Source organism: Phocoena phocoena, chromosome 7 (assembly GCF_963924675.1).
Source record: "Phocoena phocoena chromosome 7, mPhoPho1.1, whole genome shotgun sequence".
Lineage (NCBI taxonomy): Eukaryota > Metazoa > Chordata > Mammalia > Artiodactyla > Phocoenidae > Phocoena > Phocoena phocoena.
This window is the reverse complement of record NC_089225.1, coordinates 109441995-109460515: the sequence shown is the minus strand read 5'-3', so window position 1 is coordinate 109460515 and position 18521 is coordinate 109441995. Positions and strand designations below refer to the sequence as shown.

At 48.1% G+C, this 18521-nt stretch overlaps 1 protein-coding gene across 1 annotated transcript; it reads left to right on the top strand.

The window, feature by feature from the left end:
* The first annotated feature begins 11169 nt into the window (after positions 1-11169).
* On the top strand, positions 11170-14943 carry ARL4C (ADP ribosylation factor like GTPase 4C). Its single transcript, XM_065880597.1, has one exon. It carries the CDS (start codon positions 11457-11459, stop codon positions 12033-12035), a length of 579 nt encoding a protein of 192 aa, XP_065736669.1. The 5' UTR covers positions 11170-11456; the 3' UTR covers positions 12036-14943.
* Positions 14944-18521: the final 3578 nt, after the last annotated feature.

Sequence of the window (18521 nt, the reverse complement as noted above, 5' to 3'; positions counted from 1 at the left end):
ATCATTACCAACTCTATGTATTGGTGACAATGACAGAAGTTTCTAAAATAAGAAAATTAGGCAAATAATTCTGTATTCAAACCTTGGGTAAATCAAATTTGCTTATTAATGTCTTCACAGTGCCCTTGTTACCAAACCAAACTTGGGTCCTCGTGCCCATGCACAGTAAATCCAATCTACTGACTCTGGGTTGTGGTGAAGGAAAGGGCAGCGTTTACTGTAGGCGCCAGGCACGGAGTCCAGGCAGCTGGTGCTCAAAACACCTGAACTCCCCAGTGGGTTTCAGCAAAGCACTTTTAAAGGCTAGGTGAGGGAGGGGCATCCCAGGGTTTGCGATCAGTTCACGCCCAGTTCTCTGATGGGTTGATGGTGAGGTAACAGCGTGGTGTCACAGGGGTTAACATTATCAATCCTCAGGCTCCAGTAGGTCTGGGAGCTACGTGCTCATGGTCATCAAGTAGTTAATTTCTTCCATTGGGTGGGAGTTTTAGCATCTGTAAAACAACTCAGGAAATGTGTATCAGATACTGTTATCTGGGTACTTCAGAGAGGAGCCACGGCAGAGGACATGGGGGAGGGGTCTGTCCCGGGAAGGCCCCATAAGCCCCTGCTAGATTACCAGCCTAAAAAGAAATAAAAAGTAATGAGTTTACTGAAATGATTGTGGAGAGGGCAAAGGTCAGTTTGGCATGAGTGGTGTGATCAATACCAGTCATAATGACGTGGTTGATGACTCTGGCCAGACTCAAGTGTTCCCCAAAGGACAGCGTGTTACCCCACACACTTTAGTTCCTCATACCGTTTTGTTAAGGAGTTAAATTTAAAACAGCCTGAAGGATGATTTCTTCAGGAAAACGTCACTTCCGTAAGGAGCACTGAGTGTCCGTTGCTATTGTACGTGTTTAGCCACTTAGCACCGGTGTCTTAGGCATCCGGACATAAATAACACTCACCCTTTACAAATGAGGGTGCCCTTTCCACACAGAACATCTGCCTCCATATTTTTTTTTTTAGGGGATATATAGTTTTTTAGCATCTTTATTGGAGTATAATTGCTTTACAATGGTGTGTTAGTTTCTGTTTTATAATAAAGTGACTCAGCTATACATATACATATGTCCCCATATCTGCTCCCTCTTGCGTCTCCCTCCCACCCTCCCTATCCCACCCCTCCAGGCGGTCACAAAGCACCGAGCTGATCTCCCGGTGCTATGCGGCTGCTTCCCACTAGCTATCTATTTTACATTTGGTAGTGTGTATATAAGCCTCCATGTTGAGCCTCGTGCAAACCGTAAGATCCAACTTTGCCTCCTTGCTGTGCTTCATTTGGCCCAGACAATTCCAGAAAGCCTGGAAAAACCTTGCGTAACGTCAGTTCTCCACTTCCAGCGGAGACTCTGCTGGGAAGCTACTTCTCCGCCACTTTCGTGTGATAAAGTGTTAATGATATGTAGATGAAATGTCATTATAAGAGATAATTTGCATGCACACACAGCAGAAGGGAAGATTCTTAATTTTTAAGTAATAGCAAAAAATGTCTCTAGTATCTTGGGCATGTTTCTGTCCACTGTTTCATAGTCAGAGTCAGCCCTGGACAGAATCATTTAAAAACCTGCAAAGAACTTGGGATGTCGGCAGTGACCCCTTCCCAAAAGGTTTTAAAGGTTTCAGAAGAGCTGTACTTCCGCCTCCGAGGGAGAGCACTTCTAAATGTTAATGTTACGTTTAACCTTGTCAGCCTGACCTTGAGTTAGCAGAATAGCCGCTCTAGACGAAAATGAGGCTTTCCATCCATTTGCCCCTGGAAACGCTTCCTAAGCCCCATATCTCAGTCATGCTTGAAGGCGACTTTTATGGATCTCACGCAGCTGAACATGAATCACTTATTTATGGATATTTGGTATTTGCTGGTGTAATTCACTTTCTGGACTTTTGTTATATTTATTTTAATTCTTTCTAGAATGCAGTAGAGAATTTAGAGCTTTTTAAATCTGCATATGTATGCAGGCATTTTTTCTTTTGTGTGTAGGCATTCATTAGCTAAGTGCGTTTTTTGGACTTTGTTATGACAAAAATAATATTTTCATGCACGTGGAGAGCAAATTCAAACAGCACAGAAGATATACAATGAAACGTGAGTCTCTTTTCCATCCCGTATACTCTGTTCCATGGTCCAGAGATAACCAATATCAATAGTTCCTTGTGTTCTTGTGTATATTTTTGGAAAACGCCCCGCACACACATATATATGTGTGTATGCATATATATATATACACAAACACAATTTTTCATGGAGCTGGGGGCATTTGTATACCATGTTTCTTTCAGTTATCAATATCTGTGTGATCTTAATCATATCAACACACACAGATTCATCTCACTCCTTTTATAGCTCTGAAGCCTTTGATCACATGGCTTTAGACTATTTAATAATTTTGCTGTGGATGGGCATTCCAGTTTCTGACTAGTATCAACAATTCTTCAGGGAAGGCTTCTGTCTACAACCAACTCCCTGTCTCTGTGGCTACGTGTAATATTAATCCTGGTTTCTTGAATCATCACTCTGCCCTGAACTCTAATTTTCATATCTGAATTTATGACTTCTTTGGCAAGGAAAAACCCGGAGTTGTTTTTGTTCAGTTCTTTTCTCCACTTAGCACTAGATAAAATCATAACAAAGACATGGTCCATGAGCAGAAGGCTGAAAACCAAGTTAAGAAATATAGATAAATATAGATAAATAAGTATATAAATATAGATAAATAAGCTAGAATTCAATAAGAGGAAACTTCGATCACAGAAATTAAATTTATTCTCATTTCTTTGTTTTTGTTTTGCTTTATCTTTTCATCCTAAGCCATAATGGACTGGAAAACCGCTGACTTGTTTCCTGGACTTTTCTCACTACCGTTTCCAGTGAGCCTCACTCCTCCTGTCTGCACTAGTCCATTCTAAATCAGGCAAACCAAGGCTGCATCTGGGTCTAATAAGATGTGACCAGCAGCTGTAGGTCCGGGTGCAGGGAACAGGGAGAGGGGCTTCTGAGTGGCTGGCCAGTTGTCAGGAGAGCAGCCGCGGTGGATGGAGTGAAGCCCAGTCTCCTGGATGGCAGGTGTCCAGCAGCACTGTGAAAAGGCTGAGGTCCAAGGCGTGGGTGCCCTAGAAGTGCCACCAAGTGATCCCAGCACCCAGCTGCTCTTGGGATCAAAAGCTCCCCTGGGCTCCTGGTCTGCACAGGGCTGTAGGAAAGGTCTGAGAGCTTATTCCTTTCTCCAATAAGCTTGTAGTATCTCTCTGGAGAATTTTACCCTGATATTCCATGGCCATATTTTAGGTCTTCTGGGCTACCTGTTATCAGAACAATTTACGACACTGCTCTCTCTTTTGCCTCCTTTGCTTAGGAATTTTGAGAGGCATAAACACATTTTCTCTAAGGTGTAGTTCTGAAAAAGGATAATTCGATATCTGGAAGGAGATTCAAGCTATTGATAACTGCTGTCACCTCTAGGGAGAGACGCTGCAGCTGGCGGGGGTGGGGGGTGAGGGAGGGTGGGAAAGGGACTTCTTCACTGATACCCCTTTGTAGCTTCCAAACGGTAAATTGTGTGATTTTACCTAAAACTAAAACATGACCGTTTAGTCATTTCCGTCTTTGTGCTCTTGAACATGAGTTTCTCAAGAGAGAGAGGCTGGCTCTTCTTTGAATAAAGGGTTGGACCCCCCATAAATACTGGGATGTCTTTGACTAGGATGAAAATATCAAAAACTAGAAAAAGGAGGGACTAAATTCACTTCCCTGTGCTTTAATTTTTTTGCTCCAGTAGACCTTTCATCTCATCTTGGAGACTTTTTATCTGGGTCTCTTCTCTCTTTGGGGTTTTCTCTATGTTGTGTGGAGCTCATGTCTCCTCATATTCTCTTTTGGATGCCAGAGTTTCCTGGAATGTCCTCCTTGGTCATGTTAGGGGTTGAGAATTGAGTTTTGAGGCCTAAATCCCTTTGCTGATCACCTCCCCGTATGGATCAGGGAGCGTTGCGTTATTAAGCGGGGAAAACATTGGTGACCAATCTCTCGTCTTTTGCTAACTCTGTGGTAAAAGCTAGATTGGAGAAAGCAGCTTAGGCCAAGGATGCAAGTGAGGCTTGCCTTCTCTACCTCTGAATATAAGAAGGCCATTCCCACAGAGCTTACCTACCCTGTGACTGGTGGAGACAGACCGTGCATCAACTCCTGAAGGCACTTCCCTTTACTGATGGGTAGTGAGATGTAACCCAATGAAGTATTAGGCTCTGGACAATCAGATTAGCTACTCTCTTCCCCAGGGATGGAAGCAGAGTAGACAGAGCACGTGACTGGATGAAGTTTGCTCCTTTCCACGTGCAAAAATAGACGCAAGTACCACATTAATCAAAGACATGAATAAAGGCACTTGAATTGAATGGAAGAAAAAACAATAAAAGTGATTGTAAAAGGCTCATAGTTTTAATTCCAAGAGCTATTTCAGAATAGGATTATCTGGACTCTGGTTGACTCGATGTAGGGAGTGAGCAGACAGAAGGGAAAGAGGAGTCTGTCTACGATCTACTACTAGTTGGATGCACTTGTGCAATAAGCCTGGTGGAGACCTATATAGACAGAGCTTTGAGTTTAATACTCTACGTTGGGACCTTCTGGCTTTTGGCAGTGATGGAGACTGAGAAATCATGAGAGGTAGATGCGATTAACTACCCAGAGACAAGAGGATGAGAAGGTCCAAAACCAACCACTGGGGGCCACTAGCCTTCTGTAGACTGATGACTGATGCGGACAAGTCTAGGCCATGATCAGAGCTGGGAGGGAAACATGGCTCTGTAGCCTCCTGTTTGGAGGTCCTGATGGATGATGTACCTCCATTGCAGACGCTTATCAGCACAAATCAGTCCTGCGTCTTTAGAGCAGCGTGTGGGGCGGGAAGTACTGCCAGTTAGCCAGGCCAGCTGGTTTTCTTAGAGAAAAATGTTAAGAAGGATGGGGCAATCGGCAGAATCCACTGAGAGACCAGGTAAGCAAGGAACCCGAAGGCCTTGTATTTTTCCTTTGGTCACCAAGGACCTTAGGAAAGAGGATTTAGGAGATTGCAGAGGGCAGGGGCAAGAAAGTAAAAGGGATTTTCTATGATTGGTGAAGCAAAGGATTAGGTTACATAAGCACAGTGTAACTCAGAAGGAGGAAATAATCACCTTGAGTGGCTAGGTCTCTAACAGAAGCAGCCAGGAACCAAAGAACCCTATCCCGATGTTTGTGCCGTATTCACAGAGGACAGTTCCACAAGGAGCCTTGTATTCGAAGGGAAGAGTCATCCTGAGTGACCACACAGCCGACAATGGGAGAGTTGGCGTCACACCTGGCCCTCCTCCACCACGGTTAAGAGAGCCGACGGGGCTTGATAGACGCACAGAAGCACCATTGTTTCCATCTCCCTCCGGTCCGGCCGACTAGGTTTTAATTAAATGAAAATAATAGACATCTCAGTTCACCTGGGGAGGAGGGGGAAGGGAAAGCAAAGGAATCCAAGTTTCCATCAAATACTTTTTGGTTCATGGTGCACAACACCGATCACCGGGAGTTATTGTTACACACACACCCCCTTTTTCTTCCTTCACTGTAGCTATTAGAGTCGAAATTTAATTACGGCGACTGAATTATTAAAGGAATCAGAAATAACTTTTGCATACCAAGCTTTTTCTTCCCCTTCAGCTGAAAGGACTGGCACTCAAGTGAGGATTTTCTGTCATTTTGACAGCCCTGAGTTCCGTGTCAGGTCTTAATGTCCTTGATAAAAGTTCACTTAAGAGATGAAATTTAAGTTTTAAGGAGCGATTTAAAACGATCTTATATAAGAATCTGATCTGAAAATAACATTGACAGGAAAGATAATGACTTCTAAATTTTCATACCTGTCCCAGGCATGTAATAGAGATCGACCATTAATAATGAGGGCTGGAATGGGGAAAAAAACATCAACAACCACTAAATTCTCTTAGTAGTGGTTGTCGGGAAAATGAGAACCTGAGTTGTTTCAGCCTTGCTGCTTCACAAAAATCAGAAATAGGGCAGTCTGAACTGCGATTTTTTGGTTGGTTTTTCATGAAAACCACGAACTTGAATGGACAATATAGCAATAGATTTTTAAAATTGAAGTATAGTTAATTAACAATATTGTGTTAGTTTAGGTATTCAGCAACGTGATTCACTTATACATACATATTTCTTCAGATTCTTTTGCATTTATCCTACTGAGGGAAGTCAGAAAAAGGCAACTATTATATGATATCACTTCCATGTGGAATCTAAAGACTAATACAACGGATTTATTTACAAAACAGGAACAGACTCACAGACACGGAAAACAAACTTACGGTTACCAAAGGGGAAAGGCGGGGAGGGATAAATTAAGAGTGGATCCTTTTTATTTCCAGGCTTCAGACCCCTTGAATGAAGGAAAAGGCTGCAAGCATCACAGCTTCATCCTTATCTCCACCAAAATCTACTGCCCTGCCCACAAAACTCCCCTGGGAACCAGTGTCTTTTCGTCCCTTCCCTGTGTCCCCTGAGGTGGGCACTCCTCCAGTGATGACACTTTCTGTGTCCGGCCCTCCCTAGGACTCTGGGAGTGTAGGTGGGGAGCTTCGTTAAGGAAACACTCCCACCAGAGAACTTCCATCCCGGACCACCTGGCTTCCGCAGTTTCAAGGCTTGTCCTTTCTCTGCCTAATTGACCTCCTTTATTCTCAACTTCTGGTCCCCTCTCCCATTATGGCTGCCTGCAAACACTGATTTCTTCCAATCTCTTATCTCAGCTGGGTTTCCGCATGCTGATTTCCTCTCTCTTCCATTAATTTGTGATTCTTTGAACAGCTTTCCTGGTAACATCCCTGCTCTGTAACAACTCTGCCAGGCTCCTGGACCCCTCTCCTGGCAAATAAACCCCTCCTAGTCTGCACTGGAAACAAGAACCAAGACTGCATCTGAACATCGACGCCCCCCAGGCTCTGAGCCCTGAAGAGAAGCACTTTCTCAATTTAACAAGTGGGGCTCTAAAAGATCTAGTCCCATAGCTCCAGATAGAGAACCAGGTTAGGAAGTCTCTTATCCATTCATTCGTTCAATACGTATGGATGGAACTTTTACTAGGCACTAGGCAAATTTGCCTCTGTGGAGGCTCTCATCTCGTATAAAAGAAGCTCAGTAGAGGGCACTCCTGTATTATAATAGCTAAGCACAGGGGGCAGTGGACCTGAACCCAAGGATCCCATCAGAAAAGGCAAATAATCACACACACTCCGTGCCTGCGGACACAGACACACCCGTGTTCTGAGATTTATCCTTATCCGCACTCAACTTTGCATCTTATGTCATCAACCTTCCTAAAGCAAAGATAGTAACGACGGAATATATTGCTCTCTTTGCTGGATCCACTCAAAAGTTATTTTGATTGGTGGCACACTTGATTTCTAAGCCCTTCAAGGAAAAAAAAAAGAATATTTTAGGATACACTTTCAAAATCACTGCCAAGTGACCGCATTCTGTTTACTTGAACTGAGTTCTTTTCTGGATGTAGAGTCATCTCGATGCAGAAGAGAAGGGAAATAACGCCGTTGCTGGACGTGAAATTCATCTCAGGCAAGACACAGGTACATGTTAGTCTTTGAGAAACGTCTTACTCCGATTAATTAAAATGAAGAAAGTAGCACACTGCAGCCAGTATTTTCCACTCCATGGAATACTTGCCGATTGGTCGACGGTTGAGACTCAAAGGACTGTGTCCATTATAAAACTGTTTTCTTTTTCGTTGTTGTTGTTTTGCAGGTATCACAGGTAACCTTTATAGGGCACTTACTGTGTGCCAGGCACCGCGCCAAACACTTGACGTGTATTATTTCATTTCATCTTCACCTGTGTTAGATACATTTTAGAGATGGGGAGCTCGCGAAACGGTAACCTAGGTATTGCCACGTGGCTAGAATGTGGTGGGAAACGTACAGCCCCCTCTCCAGTCTGTCCACACAGCCCAGACCGTTAGCGGTGACACTTCTGTTCATGGCTCGAAGTGGGCCTTGCATTTCTGACGTCTTGGTAAACATGACTTTCCTTTTCATAATTCCGGGGGTTCTCAATTGCAATTCATACTGGAAGGAAAGGTGAGTCAGCTAATGACATTTTTGCATGTTAGAGGTTATATTATCCACCGTAAATTCAACTCGTCACCTGGTGAGTGAAATTAGACTGTAGCACGGTTGCTATTCGATTATGGTGAGTTGCTGTTTAATGGCCCTGTTCTCGAAGGCTCCATTAATGTCTATTAATCCGCTTTTGCTACTGGACAACAGACAGCCCTTTATGACTAACCCCCATCACAGGGGGTGCAAAGTGTGGTGCTGCAGTCAAAACCCCAGCCGGCAGGAATTAGTTCAGCACCAGGCCAACACATCGCAGGTTTTACTAAAATATTGCCCTCCTACCATCCTTAAAATAAAAGCAAGACCTGACAGGGGATAGATGCAAATAAGAGAAAGGCATCCTACAGTAAGATCGTCTGTGGGAGCCAGATCAAGAGGGTTCCAGTCTGGTCTGTCTTTTTCCAGATGCCCAGGTCCCAGGTTACTAATCTAAGGCCCATCTCGGGCTGGCACCCAGCCTAGGTCCTGTCTAGCACAGAGGAAGGAGAGAAGAAACAGTCTCATGAGCAGGTGGCCATCTATGGGACAGGCCTTGAAGAGAGCCAGAAAAATCACTCCAAAAACACGAAGTCCTGTCTTCCCAGGGTTCCCAAAAACTGAAATGAAATCATCCTAAATTACACTGACATCTGTTATTTTTCCTTACTCACCCCCATTAGCCCTTTAGGGAACAGTTGCCTGATTTTTCTTTGGGAACCACCCCTCCCCAGGTTTAGCCCCTGGGCCCCATCCATCAGTGTGTTCCATCCTTCTGGACAGTAGTACTTGATGCAGGGCTGGGCTGGACAGGCCAGAGAGACGTGTCCTTCGGGCTTTTGTCCCAGTTATTGGGAAAGAGATGCACCTTTTTCTTTCTAGGATCTACACCAAGGATGTGAGCCCAGGGCTGCCAGTAGGAAAACAGAAGAGAGATGGAGAGAGACCTGGTCTAAAGACTTCTTTTGAGCTCCATGGCTTGTAGCCATGCCTGAACAGAATCGTAATCATGAACTTTTCCGTTACGTCAGTGAATATATTTCCATTTTTGTCCAACTCAATTTGAGTTGAATTTCTTTCACAGCTGAATTCAGGTTGCTTACAACTTCATTCCCCGTTAAATTAAAACAGTGTGTGGGTGGGCCGTGGAGTGACAGAGAGCACGCAGGCCCTCAGCCCTTGGCACTGGGCTTCGAGAAGGCAGTCTGCGTGTAGGTTCCGCCTTGGCAAAGTCAAGCGCCCGGGCCTTGGTCTCCTCATCTGGCAGGTTGGACAGAATGATCCACAAGGTCTTTTCCAGCCCTGGACCCAGTCTGGGAAAGTGCTACCACCACGGGGGTTCCAAAGGAGGGATGGCTGGTCCTGCCATCTACATGTGGTCTTTTCACATGGTTCAATGCCAACAAAACTGCCTGTTTTATCATAGCTTGTGAAACGAAGGTGGTAAAGGAAAGTATTTCTATTTTGGGTTTTACTCATAAATGGTTATCATTTTCATTTCCAGCCCCCTAGACCCCATTTTCATCTTTCTGCCTCATAAGCTGGAGTTGGGAAGAAGCCACCGTCCATTCTGCCTCTGCTGCTACTCCTCCAGAGCAGCTCTGCCCCAGATCTGTGTGCATCTGAAATGCACGCTCAGTCTCCTTGGCACCTGGAGAGGATGAGCCTTGGTCGTGTGTTTACAAACCAGAATAAGACCACTGAATTGGAGTGAGGGGAGATGGAAACCGGGGACTGGGCAATGGTGTTTGTTACCTACGGTGCCACCGACTCCAAGCTCCTGACACGTTTTGTTTCAGGCCCAAGTGCGTCTACAGGGCCTAGCGCAGGAGGAGTGGTTTACCTGTGGGCAGGTGATTCTCAGGTCTCAAAGTAGGGTGGTAGAGGGTGCTCTCCCGAGATGCTAACACTTGACCTGGTATGTCAGCAGAGTCGGTGGAAACACAAATAAGGCAGCCCAAGGGGCTGTCTGGGACTGGTGAGTCGTCGGAGCTATCTGGGGCAGACAGGGTCTCCTTAAGCCGAGGTTTGGAAGGCAGGAAAAGCTAGGCCTCCGGGGCACCCTGGGCACAGGTCTGCGCCCCAAGTGCGGCGGTGGCCCGGTGGAGCCCCTTGGAGCTCTGGCAGGGAAGCGAGCCAGGGCATCGCGAAGGGCCAGGGTCCTGGGCACCGCACAAGGCGCGAGGGTGGAAACGCGCCCGGGCTGGCTCACTGCGGACGGCGCCCTCCTTTCCCCTCTCTTGGGGGTCGGGGAACCTGACCCACCGCCCTCTCTCTCCGGCGGGGCACTCTCACCCCCGCCCCGGACGCTCCCCACCCCTCGGGCAGAGCTGCCCCGGCCCGCCTTGCCCTGGACTCCGAGCCGCGCCAAAGCCCACGGAGCCTAGACCCCCGGACCCGCTCCCCGAGGCCGGCTGCATCGCCCATGGCTGCAGTCCCGCTGGCCTGGGATCTGGGGGCGGGGAGTTCCGGGAGCCGGGAGCTATTTTTACAAGATGCGTCAGTGGGCCGAGGAGGAAGAGCCTGCTCCGGGGCCCATTGTCTGGGCGCTGCGCGGGAGGGGACGCCGGCGGCGATTTCGAAAGCTCCGAAGGGCGCGAAAGCGGCCGGCCGCGAGGGGAGGTCCACGCCCCACCCAGGGCCGCGGGGGGGGGGCGGGGCCATTGGGGGCGGGGCGGGGGCCGCGAGGGGCGGAGCCGGGCGCCCTCCCGCCGCTGCAGGCTGGCGGCGGCGGCGAGGGGACGGCGGGGACAGCGAGGCGGCCGCGGCGGCAGCAACAGCCGGGGAAGCCCACGCCCCGCCTGCGCCTCCGAGGCGCACCCCGGGAGCGGGAGCAGCCCCGCGGCGGCACCGCCCAGGCAGAGGCGAGGGCCTGGCACCCGGAGCCCCAAGCCGTCAGCCGCGGAGAGCCCGGCAGCGGCGGGAGCGCGGGGGCGCGGCCCGAAAAGGCGCAGAGCGAGCCGGGGCCGGGGGAGGGCGCCGGGCGCGAGCATCTCGCGCCGCGGCAGCGGAGGCGGCTTCACGGGAGACAAAAGCCCGCCGAGAGAAGCGATGCCTGGCCGGCGCGGGCGCGGGCGCGGGGGCCGCGGCGTCTGAGCGCGCCGAGCCGTGCGCCCCGGGGACGCCGAGGTTCGGCCGGTGCCGGCGGCCGAGGGCGGCAGGCGGGGCCCAGGTGCGCCCAGCCGCGTCAGGCCCGTAACTGCTCGGGGGGCGGCGCCCTCCCGCCGCAGCCGCAGTGGCCGGCGCCGCAGCGAGGAGCCATGGGCAACATCTCTTCCAACATCTCGGCCTTCCAGTCCCTGCACATCGTCATGCTGGGTTTGGACTCGGCCGGCAAGACCACGGTGCTCTACCGGCTCAAGTTCAACGAGTTCGTGAACACGGTGCCCACCATCGGCTTCAACACGGAGAAGATCAAGCTGAGCAACGGCACGGCCAAGGGCATCAGCTGCCACTTCTGGGACGTGGGCGGCCAGGAGAAGCTGCGGCCGCTGTGGAAGTCCTACAGCCGCTGCACGGACGGCATCATCTACGTGGTGGACTCGGTGGACGTGGACCGGCTGGAGGAGGCCAAGACGGAGCTGCACAAGGTGACCAAGTTCGCCGAGAACCAGGGCACGCCGCTGCTCGTCATCGCCAACAAGCAGGACCTGCCCAAGTCGCTTCCCGTGGCCGAGATCGAGAAGCAGCTGGCGCTGCACGAGCTCATCCCGGCCACCACCTACCACGTCCAGCCGGCGTGCGCCATCATCGGCGAGGGCCTCACCGAGGGCATGGACAAGCTCTATGAGATGATCCTGAAACGCAGGAAGTCCCTCAAGCAGAAGAAGAAGCGGTAATGCGCGCGGCAGCGTTCCGAGCCGGTGGGGGACGAGCGAGCGAGTCAAGAATGAATGAATGAAAGGCTGGATGGCCGATCGAGAACCCGCGCCCGCGAACAAAGACAGCGAACCAAAGCGACGCTTCGAATTTTTAAAGCGGAATGCAGGACTAGTGACTCGACCTGGGTATGTAGGCAGACTTGCCAACCTGAGCTCGACCTGCCGTCACCCCTCGCTCAGGGGACCTTTTGTCTGAACGCCAGAGCTGCTGAAGGGTTGGGGGCCCCACTGGGGAGGGGACGTGCAGGTCCCGCCGCCGTATGCCCTCCTGGCCCAGGTTGGAAGGCTCAGATGTCAGAGACAAAAGCGCTTTCTTCCTACTCCATCAGGGCCAGAAGTTCAGGCTTCCCTGCCCTCACTGGGGATCGCACCTGTGAATTTCCTGAGATATGCGGTTCCCAGAACCCCGGGAGTGCCCGTCTGGGGGCATGGTGGCAGTGGGAGGTGCTGGGGGGGACAGCCTCTCCTTGAGCTGTGAAAGCTGGACAATTTTATGTCACAGGGCAGGCCCCTGTGAAGATTCATCTGTCCTGCCCTGGGCCCAAACGAGGTGCTGGTTTGGGCCATCAGAGGACTGCCTGGAACAGTAGGGCAGCCGGAAGGCACGGGGCGCTTCGCTGGCCTCCTCTGGGGAATGCCCGCGAAGAATGCCCCTTTCCTGGTGCTTTGTGGTAGCTTCAGAAGACCAGTTATGTTGAGAACTGCTTTTCAGCCTGGAATCAGACATCTTCCAGATGGTTTGGACTCTGTCCATGTGTAGGTCATTATCACACAAAGAGACCAATAAAAAAAAAAAATTAGAAAAAAACAAAACAAAAACAAAAACCTGTTGGAGGTGGTGGCCAATGATGCATTTTCTGTTTGCAGAATAGTTAAAGGTGTTTAAAGGGTAAGGCTCTTGACATCAATGCTGGATGCGGTGTGTGTGTGGATGGAGGGACCTCCCTCTGCACTGTGTAATCGGCATACATTTCTAGACCCATATGTGTGGAATCTTAAATTCTCTTAGCCTACTGTTTGGCTCGTGTGAGCACACCAGCTGCAGATGTGTGCTGAACGACAGGCGGGTTTTGGCAAAGGATGTCTCTTGTAATCCTAACCGCTTGATGATGGGTTATGGTTTTCAGACATGTTTTTGTTTTTTTTTAAATCTGCTACGAATGAATACCCACCTTAGAAATAACTCAGTTTAGGAAAAAAAGACTTTGCCCTTTTAGATCCCTTTACACTGCAAGTGGTGACATGTTCAGATTTCTAATTGGTTCATTGTGGCCTATCTGGTTTCAGTATTTTCATTACAAACGTCTCGCTAGAGTATTTGATGTCATGCACCAACAAATAAAAGCCCACCTTGTTGCAAAGGCCGACCTCATGGCATGGATTTAAAGGCGAGGGAAAAGCACAAGGAGGGCCTTCCTAATTCCTTCTTGTGGAAACTGGTTGCAGAGCAAACGCAGACACAGTGAGTGCTTGAGATAAAGGAAAGCCTGTGACGTAATGGTCACCTGTCCTCAGGCTCCTCACGTTTACTTGAAAGAGGCTTTGGAAACAGATAAAGTGAAAGAAGAAGAAATACCTATTTTTAATAATGTAATTTAAAAAATCCTTTATAATCAGGACCGAGTCTTGGTTTGCAGAAGCTGTCATTTACCCTGAAACACAGTATCAAACAGGAAACTTAACGCTTCCTGTGTGATTTTGATTTCCTCTTTGAATCCGTGTTTACAGGTGGAATTATGTCTTTTTCCCCCCACTATGATAAATTTCTTTGCGAAGGAGCCCTTTAGAAATTGAGTATGATCATGTATGTGAGCATGTGAGGTATTCAAGTTATAAATCCATGCCTATTTTCCACTGCACTCAGAAAGTTAATTTAAGAACCAGAGGTAGAAGCCCCGGCTTCCTGCTTGAAACCCAATCCTCCCGTGAAATATTTTAAAAGAAGAAACCTAGCAGGCCCTCTTCCTTTTCTCTTTTGTCCGTGTATTTGGTACCCCTCCAATGCTGGTCTTTTTGTAGAAACTCAATAGAGAAAATATAGCTGAGCAGTGTTGAAAAGCCTGCAAGATTTCAGTTTACATATCGACAGCATAGTCACTGATTTCTAAATGGGCTGGTCCCATCATCTGAAGACTCTGTATAGAATTATTAAAAAAAAAAATCCATCTTTCTTTATTTTCTTCACACGCAACGATTTCTCAAGCACTTTGACATTTTGGTAGTTCCACACTATTGAGAGAATAATATATTTATTTTGTGACATCGCAGATGCCAAATACTGTAACCTTCTCGCGCTGACGATACTTTGGTTCAAGATCACTGTTCAGATCCTCTCATGCTTTACCAATGATGCGAAATGACTTTGTTTTTTGCATTATCAGTACTTAAGGATGCAGTCAACTGTTAGTAATCGTGCAGTAGAGCTCTGTGGTGTAGCAACCGAGAGTTGAGTCTCAGTTGACTTCTGTAGTGTTTGCCCAAATAATAGCCCATTTCGTCTCTGACCAAATGGAGGAAACACAGGCTAAATCACCTTGGAGCGGTCACCCGGAGAGTCCCCTCCAGCACAGCCGCTGATTTATGCCTCCTGCTCTTGGGAGAATGAATGGGCTCCACATATAGAGGAAGTTGGCCTCCCCACACGAGCTTTTGAAATGTTTTCTCATAGACACAGGGAGGCCAGTTTTGTTTCCAAACGATTCTCTTCACAAAATCTCTGTCATGGTGTTGGGACTATGTCTCCTGGTTTGTTTCCGTTTCTACTGCTGTAATTCTCTGTCCTGATCATCTTCCTCTTTGGGTTCCCGTTCCCTTTTATATGCATATATGATCCTGTGAACAGAAATAAATTATTTATACAATCAAACGTTTGGGGAAATTGTCTGTGGATGGTTTTTCAAGTTGCCTCTCTTTGTCTCTAGGCCTGAGTGGAGGGATGGATCGCAAGATGGTCTCTGCTGTCTAATGGGGTCCAGGGCTGGATGAATCATCTCTGCCTCTTTGGTTTAAGTGTCTAGCCCTTCCCTGCATGGAAGATTTAGAGGCTCGGATGCAGGAATCTGTGTGCCTGTCCCCCTTATGATACCTGTCAGGGGTGCTCACAAATCCTTGAGGAAAATGGCCTTAATGCCCATCCAGCGCCAAGCCTCTCAGTTATTAAAAAAGGTCGTGATTGTTAATCACTTCAAATATATGATCTGATTATGTAAAATTGGAAACATCTGTGTGGTACTGTAAGAGCAGAGTAGTCACCACGCTGCTCGGCTTCTTGGTCGCTCTCTTGGTATCTGGGCTGAGTCCATCACTCTTGAACCCATCAGAGAGACTCCAAGACCTGAATCCTCTTAAACAGTAGGTATGGTGAGACCATCCTGCTCTGTACATACCAGCGGGAAAAGGTCCACTTTCTAAAGAAAAGGTGATTGGACCAGAATCGGTAGACCCTCTGACTGGTTCAAAGTGTAACTCATGGAGGCCCTTAGCAGACATTAAGCAACGAAACTCATCGATTGGCTGGGTCTTAACTCTGGAGCCAAAAAGCCAGTTTCAAATTCTGAGTCATGCTCAGGGCCCCATGAGTTTGCTGAAGCTCCTCGGCCCCTGGACCTCAATTTCCCCATCTGTAAAATGGGCTCATAATGGTTGTTGGGAGGATGAAACACAATAGTGCACGTGAAGTGCTCGTAAAGCACCCGAGCAAGGCTTGACTTGATTGTTCACTTTGCAACAGAAGCTAAAGTTCAGGAGCCAAATTACATCAGAAGGGCACAGATGCCATTTCTAAATACCGAAACCTAAAAACTGCTTATAGGAGTAGAAATATTAGAAATCGAAAGAAGCAAAAATTGGAACCCTCTTTTTTTTTTTTTTTTTTTTTGGTGCAACCTTAATTTAAGGAAGGAATCCCCGAGGAGCCAGGTAATACTTGGTACTTAGATGGTATTGTTCATCTTATGTTTTCCAGGAAAGTAAGTACAAATGCACTGACACCTAACAACTGAGAAGACTAATTTTCGTCCTAAGCAGCTGCCTTATTTTCCCCAATTTGAACTTTCCCCCCGAAGTTTTGGTTCTTCATTTGTAAGTGTTTGCGATAGACAGTAGGTGTCTCGAGTTACTGTTTTCGTGCCTTTACATTTGTCTCCAGGGCCTGTGCTCTTGGAACAATTCTGTACCAACATCATAGGCTATTTTGATGTCACATTTGTATGGTAGTAAGGAAGGACAAATTGTGTGCAAAAAGCAGAAGATAAAAGGCCTGAAATGATCAAAAAAGTAAGAACACCCCAGAACTTGATCCCCTTTGATTTCCCAGCTCTCAGCCTGTCCACCTAACCTCTCCCCTTTCCTCCTCTGCGGCCGTGTGCACATCTGATGCCCACAATCTGGCCTTGGCCTGCCAGGAGACAAACTGAAGGCATTTCTGTTCTCTCCTCAAATTTGTGTCTTATCTGGAAAACGGCCTTCTCCTTCTGGTTCTCCTGGCTCAGCTGAAACCTTTTTTAAAATAGAATTTGCGCAACACAATGGAGCACTTTATACATTTGTTTTGCGTGGTTTCTGAACTTCAGGGTGGGGCAACTTCAGTCTCTAAGAGGAAACTGCAAACTGAGGGTACCTGAGAAACTGGCATGTGGCTTCTTCCCCAAGATTAGAAGTGAGAATGAAAGAGCTGTGTGGTTTAACCCCACCTGAGTTTTCAGAACATGGCTTGGGTGTTTCTTTGAATGATCTGAACTTCCATGCTGAGGTACGTCCGTTGTGTGACGGCATGAAAGAAATAACCAAAACAAGTCATTTTTTTAACCCATCTATAGCATGGGTTTGAGAAGACAAGCATCTCTTTTGCATTTATTAATTAAAATTGCTCTCACATAGTAATGTTAAGGACAGCTCTGTTTCTATCCCCGTTAGTCCCGTGTAATCATGGTAATAGCCACTGCTAATCCTTATTGAGCACTTCATGTGGGCTGGGCACCATCCCCATGCTCAGTGTTTTATCTACTTGATCTTTTTTCCTCCCAAGAGCCCCAAGAGATCAATTCATGCATCAAAAAGATTAATCAATCAACGGTATCTGCACTTTTAGATGAAGAAACTGAGGTGAACGAAGATTAGACACCCTCCTCCGAGGTCACTGGCTGTTTAGGGTGGAGCCCAGATTGAAGCCCACGGGTCCCTGAGACCCCGAGGCTGAGCCCTCGGAGGCTCCCCGGCCTGCTGCGCATGGAGTAGAAGAAAGCTGGGACTCTGCATCCGGGGAGAAGAGGGTGGAGGCTGGTGTCACCGGCCGCAGCATCCCCTGCCTGCACCCTCCTGACAGGGGGACCACCACTTCCCACCTCCTCCCCAGAACTCACACTGACAGGCCTGGCCCCAATGCCCGCACCTTGCCTTCCCTTCCCTTCTCAGAGAACACAGCCCAGTGTCTAGAAAAACACTATCCCTCTTATGCCAGTTTCCATCCTTGAAGAAGTTTCTTTCTGGTATTCCTTTCAAGAAACTGTGTTGGGGGCAATGGCTCCTTGCCTTACGCAGGGAGGGGCATTTATAGACGGCAGGGGACGGACCCTGGGGGTGGCGGGTATCAGTGTTCCCGCATTGGGATCTGAGTCAGCTAACCTCTCAGCCTAGATCCCCACCCCTGCCGCCGCTACCCTGTGAGGCAGAGGATCCTGCCCTGCCCGTCCCTCAGGGTGATTCTAAAGATAACATGAGGTAATAGAAAGCACTGTCCAACCTGCAAGGCGAGTTGAGACACTTGTAAACGTGTGTTCCCCTTCGCTCTGCGCCGCTGCACTGGCTCCCAGGGGTGTTCCGCTCGTGCCGTTCTGGACAAGCCCGGTGTCACGGACTCCCTCTTCGTTACCACTGATAAGAGAACTTCCACCTCACAGAGTCAACCAAAGGAGACTTCAAGACGGAAAACATCTCTCCCTGGGAGATTCAGGGCATAGAGCCTTTAGTGTAAGCTTTTATCAAGTGACTGTTGGGGACCATGAGCCTCCTTGCATCTGCTGTTGGCAGAATTCTCATCATTCTACTGGCTATACTCCGATTATATTCATTTCCTGAAATGCTAACTCCCTGTGCAATTATTCTCAATGCCCACGTCTCATAAAAGCTAAAACGATTTCAAGGTATAATTGAAAAGTCATCACGGTAAGTAACGACAATTGGAACAGCTTATTTCGTAAGTATATGTGTGGATCCAGAGATGAACTGTTCCGTTGCTATATAATTTGAAGGGCACTGTGGTGCCATATTCATCATGTAAAGAATGCTGTTAAAGCAATATCCACCAACAGTGTGGCCTCCATCGTACTGAGGACACTCCACTCCTGGGCACTCAGGGAGATTTACAGCATGGTTCTTGTTCTCAGAAGCCTGATGTTCTAGCTGGTGCGTGAGGGCTAAACTATCAAGTGAGGTGTTTGACTCCAA